This window comes from Nanorana parkeri, unplaced genomic scaffold (assembly GCF_000935625.1).
Source record: "Nanorana parkeri isolate BGI_ZX_2015 unplaced genomic scaffold, ASM93562v1 scaffold1262, whole genome shotgun sequence".
In the NCBI taxonomy this organism is placed as follows: Eukaryota; Metazoa; Chordata; class Amphibia; order Anura; family Dicroglossidae; genus Nanorana; species Nanorana parkeri.
The window spans coordinates 224,614-232,270 of NW_017307530.1; the positions used below are offsets into that span (position 1 = coordinate 224,614).

Genomic DNA, 7,657 nt, shown 5'->3' on the forward strand with positions numbered 1-7,657 from the left:
AGCAGCAAACCAATCGGATTCCAAATATAATAATTCTAGATAAGGTTAGGATACAAAAGGAAGAATCTCCCATTAACAGCATTATAGCAGTATTTCAGAAACACACATAAACAAAGTCCTTAGTTACTACCATAATGTACAGTGCATGATTTTTTCTAGCATTATTGTTTATGTTACGTCTACATTCTACTATTCTCTGATAGCTGAGAACAGAGAACAGAGGATCCTTTGTGCCTTCCTTGCTTCATAAGACACATTTGATGTCCTGCTCAGCAAGCGAGTGTTTATGAGAAATTCTTTACCTGTATGAAAAAAAAATACCTTGCTAACCACAAGCCAGGGAGGTGACATTGCTTCATTTAGTCATTGCACCGTCTGCAATTTCCTACATGCACCTACAACGGACTGGCAACTGACAAATGCTGAAGACATGAGCCTCTCCCTGGGTGGGGGATCACTATTGTGCAAAAAAGCTCACAGTTCATTTCACTCTGCACATGTATTCACTCATTTCCATTTGAAGTTCATTTTATTTTTACAATTTTCTTAGAAGCATATGAACCGTATTATATGTTCACATGTGAACTGCTGTAGATATTTTAGCAAATAACTGATATTGCCTAATAAATATGCATTACAAAGGAGTCTATCTATCTATCTATCTATCTATCTATCTTTCCAATACAAGCTTCTATTTATTATCAGTCTATTATCTATCTATCTATCTATCTATCTATCTATCTATCTATCTATCTTTCTAATATAAGCTTCTATTTATTATCAGTCTATTATCTATCTATCTATCTATCTATCTATCTATCTATCTATCTATCTATCTATCTATCTATCTTAGTATTAACTTATATATATTATCAGTATATTTCTATCTATCTATCTATCTATCTATCTATCTATCTATCTATCTATCTATCTTTCTAATATAAGCTTCTATTTATTATCAGTCTATCTATCTATCTATCTATCTATCTATCTATCTATCTATCTATCTATCTATCTATCTATCTATCTAATATCAGCTTATATTATCTATCTATCAATCTATCAATCTATCAATCTATCAATCTATCTATCTATCTATCTATCTATCTATCTATCTATCTATCTATCTATCTATCTATCTATCTATCTATCTATTATCTATCTTAGTATTAACTTCTATCTATCTATCTATCTATCTATCTATCTATCTATCTATCTATCTATCTATCTATCTATCTATCTATCTATCTATCTATCTTTCTTTCTATCTATCTTTCTTTCTAATATCAGCTTCCATTTATTTTCAGTCTATCTATCTATCTATCTATCTATCTATCTATCTATCTATCTATCTATCTATCCATTCTTAGATTTATTCATCTTTAGATTGTTCCAGTCATTCCACGTTTAAAAGTGCATAGAAGACTTAACTAAGCATCTGAGTATGTCAAAGCCCATAAAAATGCTAGTTTATAGCAGTGATTAATTTTCGGATGAAGAGTTTCCCAAATAATACAAGCTATTGCACATTTTTGTGTACTACATATAATAGAGGTGTGTGTTAATCAGATGAGCTCAGTGTTTAGATTGCTGCAGGGCATGCCAAACCCATCACTGAGGTAAGATGATACATACATGTCCTTGGACCAAACCCACATACTGAGACAGATAAAAGGGGAGATTTATCGCAGAGCCATTTACTCTGCCTCCGTCTTTGCTCATCCTCAGCATCACTTTTGTAACAGGACCATGTCTTTGGCTCACCAAACAATGAAAAAAACCTTCAGTACTGCTTCTGCTGTGCCAGCCGGGGCAAACCGAAACAGCTTCAGCTCTTATTCAACCGTTCGCTCCAGCAGTGGTGGTTTAGGTGGTGGCCGGGCCAGCACTGGTGGCTTTGGCAGCAGAAGTCTCCAAAACTTAGGATATGGCAAAAGAATGTCACAGAGTTCCCAGTCCCGTTATGGATATGGCTCTGGGTTTGGAGCTGGTAGTGGATCTGGCTTTGCAATTGGCGGAGGAGCAGGCTACGGAGTGGGCTCTGGATTTGGTGCTGGTCACGGATTTGGTGGTGGTCAAGGGTATGGTGGTGGTCAAGGGTTTGGTGGTGGTCAAGGGTTTGGTGGTGGAGCTGGATTTCCAGTGTGCCCACCTGGGGGGATCCAAGAAGTCACAATTAATCAGAGCCTTTTAGCTCCCCTCAATCTGGAAATTGACCCAAATATTCAGAGAGTCCGCACAGAAGAGAGAGAGCAGATTAAGACCCTCAACAATAAGTTTGCATCTTTTATCGACAAGGTAAGTTTTTATTACTTATACATGATTACTCATTCTGTTGCTTTAGATATTACACAGACATGACATGTTCTGATTTCGGTTGACTTGTAGGTCCGTTTCTTAGAGCAACAGAATAAAGTACTGGAGACAAAATGGAGTCTCTTGCAAGAGCAAGGTGTCAAAACTGTTAGAAGCAACATTGAACCTATGTTTGAAAGCTACATTAATACACTTCGGAGACAGCTAGACAGCCTAGTGAATGACAAATCTCGTTTGGATTCAGAACTTAGACAAATGCAGGATTGTGTTGAGGATTTCAAAAACAAGTAAGTGAAAATGAATTATTTTATTTACTGAATATTTCCTTAGTACATTGAAAACAATTGATGCATTTGTAGAGAAGTAGAAAAAGTTAAAGTAGACTTTCTAAACATAAGCCTATAAATACTGAAAAAAAAGTTTGGTTTCTAAATTTCTCTTTCCAAATTCTCTTTATGGCTATATGGTTAAAATGCATTGCTTCTCTGTCATTGATGTTTTTGCACCATTGAATATGTTTTATCAGTAAGAGGTATAACATAGTATAATCTAAGATGCTGAGGCTAGACTGTCTGTGTCTTGCACAATGTTTATTGTAACCATGATTTCAGATAATTAATACCTCAGAATGTGTTTTGTACAAAACCTGTTTGTAACCCTGGTCATATCACATGGGTCTGAAGTGTAAAATGTGAGTTGGCAGGAAGTTTGCTGCAATATGATATGAAGTAATGACAGCCTGTAAGCCACTGTCCTTGTGAAATACAGTACTTTTAATTCATATGCAGTGGATATAACAGTTAATGAGTTATTTTTGTAATGTTTCCTTTTGTATAGATATGAAGATGAAATTAACAAGAGAACAGCAGCAGAGAATGAATTTGTGGTGCTTAAAAAGGTGATTTAATAAACCTAATAACTTTGAATATAATAATATACCAAAGAGGCTAATAAAATAACATTTCAACCAGGTTACTAAATGTTTAGCTGGTTGTTAATGCTTAGCTGAATGGTTGCTATGGATTACTGTGCATTGGTGCTCCAGGCATCATGTTTTATTATAAGATATTGTGTCTTGAAGTTCATGTTCTAACACTGAATAATCTTTACATATGTGATGCATTAGGATGTGGATGCTGCTTACATGAACAAGGTTGAGCTGGAATGCAAGGTTGATGCCCTGACTGATGAGATCAACTTCCTGAGGGCTCTGTATGAAGCGGTAATTACAAATTCTCCATGTGCTTTATACCGTACTCTTTTCACTTTAGAATACGTAGAATGAGTAAGAAAAAGTTAAATGAAGAGTTCCAGTAGAACAATAATCAAATTGTAAAAACCTATACATGTTCCATCACTTAAAGTCAAGCCTAACTGTGCTTTTTCTGAGTGCAGAGTCTCAGATCTCTTTTGATGGGGTGACCCTCTCAATCTGGGTAGCGTTGTCACCCTCAAATAGGCTGAGCCTGCAAGGGATACAGTACGAGGTTCTGATGGCTTGACACCCATAAGTGTCTCAATTGTGAGCACTTATCTGAATTTTCAGCTGTCTGCAAGGTGCCTTGATTTTTGTATGATAGAATTTATAAATAGAATAGGCTGACTATTTGGCACATGCTTTTCATTTATTCACAATAGATGCACGTTAAAGTGCACTTGTGCCCAGACTATGGACATTGAAGTATTTATATATTCTTAACAAGAGGTGATTGAGTATATAAAGCAAGCCACCCTGGATGTCTGTAGCTGCAGGCACTGCGGATTAATTCACCCTTGAAACTTACAAGAGCCAATTTCTAACAGCTTAGGAATACTGCTGTTTGTTTATACAAGAGGGTTGGCAAGCTGCTATGTTTCTGCGGCCCAAGAAAATAAGGGGAGAAGGGCTTTTTATAAAGTTTTTTACTGCTTATTAAGAATATGTAAATATTTTAACATCAGTAGTCTAGACACAGTGCACTTTAATGCTTTTTTTTGTATGTATAGAATACATAAAGAGAAAAGAAAATGCAAAATCTGACTTCTACCAGATCCCGCCACCACCAAAGCACAGTTGCTATCTAAAATATGTATTATCCTAAATACATAGTAACCTATTATGAAATACAAAGTTCAGCCAAATATTCTAATACTGTGCAGAAAAAGTAAAATTATACCCCAGTGAGGGAGCCATTTATGGTGACTGTGAGAGAAAAATTACTTCTTAACCCTGTTAAGGGAAAATCCATTTTAATGAATCCCTTTTTACCAGTCACCCTATTGATGAACCCTGCTTATTATAGATAGAGATTTTTGTTAAACAAAGTTTATAATCTGCATTAACGTTTATATAATTTGGCCATCGCCAAAAGAGTTACAAAGTCTGACCACCCTTACACTATAAACAATAAGTGTAATAAAGTATATTTGGGACAGTACCACCAAATGTCCACTGAGTAAAAAAAGTGAACTGATTGGCTAAGCAGTGAGTTCATTATTCAAGTTTCTTCCATCCATCCTACTGTTCAACATCGCCTAAGATAACTAACTAAGCTTTTACATGTATTCAGTTCATTATTCAAGTTTCTTCCATCCATCCTACTGTTCAACATCGCCTAAGATAACTAACTAATTTTCTACATGTATTCAGGAACTCCTTCAAATGCAAGGACAGATCTCAGATACCCAGGTGGTTTTGTCCATGGACAACAACAGAGTTTTGGATCTGGATTGCATCATTGCAGAAGTCAAGGCTCAATATGAGGACATTGCCAACAGAAGCCGCAAAGAAGCAGAATCCTGGTACCAAACTAAAGTAAGTTCTTTGTCTATTTCAGACATATGTGAATGTTACCGTCTACAAATCATGCTTTGATTATTCTCCTTTATTTTTGTAAACATATGGTACTTTTATACTTTTTCTACAGTATGAGGAGCTCCAGGTTTCAGCTGGCAGACATGGTGATGATCTGAAGAGCACAAAAACTGAAATATCTGAACTGAACCGTATGATTACTAGACTGCGCTCTGAAATTGAAAACGTGAAGAAACAGGTAGATGGAATAGCTTCAGGGATTTACATTAGGAGTCAGTAATGAATGCTTCCCCTCTTCAGCAAAGGTTTATTACACTGTTACATTGTCTCTAGTTCTGCCAGGAAATATGTATTATGGAATTTAACATAGCTATTATAAAATGTCTCTGGCTTATTTTTGAATACTGAACAATTTAAACTGATTAAAACCTAACCATAATTGGATAAAATGGGTATGCTTTCTGGCATAAGATTATTTGACTCATATATGGTTTTAGGAAGTATGTTTATCATAAATATGGTGCAGCAATATATTAATTGATTTTGTGTTCCTTTGTTAAAACAGTGTGCCAAGCTACAGGCTTCAATTGCTGAGGCAGAAGAACGTGGAGAGCTTGCAATAAAAGATGCCAAGCACAAACTTATTGAGTTAGAGGAAGCTCTGCAGAAGGCCAAGCAGGACATGGCTCGACAACTGAAAGACTATCAGGAGTTGATGAATGTCAAACTCGCCCTTGATATTGAAATTGCCACTTACAGAAAACTGCTGGAAGGAGAGGAAAGCAGGTAAGGAAAACCGTGACTCATAATGTAAGTTCACAATGTAATTAAAGCAAAACTCCAGCTGCCCCTCCCCCCTTCTTACACACACACATACTCCTCTCTTGCAGCCTTCTTTAAAATATTTGATTTATACATACCTTTTTATCTGGGGTTTATGGTCAGTCACATGACATCTTCAGGTCTTCTTCCTCTCCTCAATCAGGCAACAGTGGGCGGTCTTTAATACTGCAGGGTGTGGTGCTCATTTTATGATGACAACTCTCTTCTCTGCAGTTTCATATTGTAAGATTAGGCTGATGTAGTCGGAACCATTGGGTGGGTGTACACGAGAGCCTGGGTTCACAAAAAAAAATGGATTGAATTATGCTGGCTATCGTTCAACCCAGCACAAAACTGGTGGTAAGGCTGCGTTTTTGGAAGGACAGCGGGGCAGCACTGTAGATGAGGTGAGCATTGTAGCAAGAGCTGCATTTTTTGAAAAAGAAGAATTCCGGGCATATCAAAACTTAACCCTTGCAATGGGGCTACCACCGCACTGCAAGGCTACATGGGCCGGTCTAGAAGCCAGCGGGATCGAGGATCGGGTGAGTATATCTTTTACATCATAGACCAAAATGAGCATTGTAATCTCTATTGATCAATCAAGTACGTATGTTAGCATAACTAAGTAGTATAGCAAACCAAAGTACTGCAATGCCTACACATGATACAATTATGATGACCAGCGTGATCCTACTACCACCAAACTAGAGCATGTAGATGTCAGCTTTTCTTGCCAACCACTGGAACTGATTATAAAGTCAGATTGTAACATTTAAAACAAATTCTGGGACCCCCCTTTTGGGACTCTGAACTGCTGGTTGATTAAGACAATAAAAAGAACCCACAGAAGATTGAAAAGGCTCAGAAATGACACACTGATTACAAATGTTACAAAGAACCTTTTTGGAATGGATTTGAAATATTTATTTTGCTTTATTTCTTACAGGTTGGCAGGGGATGGTGTAGGAGCTGTGAACATCTGTAAGTCTGTGTTGCTTATTCATACATAGAGATATTTTCATAAGTACTATTTGTAACTGCTAAGGCTGACTTACCATGCAACTTTTTTCTTCTAGCTGTTGTAAGTTCATCCTATGGTAACAGTGGTGGATACAGTATGGGCGGTGGAAGTGGAGGAAGTGGATACGGTATGGGCGGCGGAAGTGGATACGGTATGGGCGGTGGAAGTGGATACGGTATGGGAGGTGGAAGTGGAATCGGTTTCGGAGGTGGAAGTGGATACGGTGTTGGAGGAGGAAGCAGCGGCTATGGTGCAGGAGGAAGCTATGGTGGAGGAAGCTTCAGTGCTGGCAGTGGAAAACTGGCTGGTTTTGGCTCTGGAAGTGGCAGTAATTCAAGTGTAAAAATTATCTCAAAGACCTCCACAAGTTCCAGGAGGCATTAAAATGTCATTCGCAATGCCACATGTAATATAATACCATCATTTCCTAATAACACTTGAAACATCTACAACTGTGGCCTTATCAGTGATATTCATGTTCTAAATTTGAAGATTTTACAGTATTGAGGTTAACCAGGAGGCTTTATGCATCCGTGGATGTCTTTTTATTTTATCACAAAAGTTTATCCCCAGCATTGTCTTCATGAACCTTCCTTAATCAATCACATCCATGCAAAGTAAAAAAAAAATTGAGGTACTGTATTCACATACAGTTGTCTTAAACCAAATTAAACAACAAACAAACAAAAGGATGATGTATA

General features: G+C 37.2%; 1 protein-coding gene across 5 annotated transcripts in view; it reads left to right on the forward strand.

Moving 5' to 3' along the window:
• LOC108797349 (keratin, type II cytoskeletal 5-like) overlaps positions 1-7,362 on the forward strand; it is a 162,906-nt gene extending 155,544 nt beyond the window's left edge. The window contains exons 1-10 of one of the 5 annotated variants that reach the window (XM_018568936.1): positions 1,668-2,298; positions 2,389-2,603; positions 3,154-3,214; positions 3,443-3,538; positions 4,946-5,110; positions 5,223-5,348; positions 5,676-5,896; positions 6,882-6,916; positions 7,012-7,162; positions 7,268-7,362. In XM_018568936.1, the coding sequence (XP_018424438.1) occupies positions 1,750-2,298; positions 2,389-2,603; positions 3,154-3,214; positions 3,443-3,538; positions 4,946-5,110; positions 5,223-5,348; positions 5,676-5,896; positions 6,882-6,916; positions 7,012-7,162; positions 7,268-7,340 (1,692 nt within the window). In that variant the 5' untranslated portion in view covers positions 1,668-1,749 and the 3' untranslated portion in view covers positions 7,341-7,362. Of the gene's footprint in view, positions 2,299-2,388; positions 2,604-3,153; positions 3,215-3,442; positions 3,539-4,945; positions 5,111-5,222; positions 5,349-5,675; positions 5,897-6,881; positions 6,917-7,011 lie in introns of those variants that run through there. The other 4 variants (XM_018568935.1, XM_018568933.1, XM_018568934.1 and 1 more) reach the window with 4 other exon arrangements.
• The last annotated feature ends 295 nt before the right edge of the window (positions 7,363-7,657 follow it).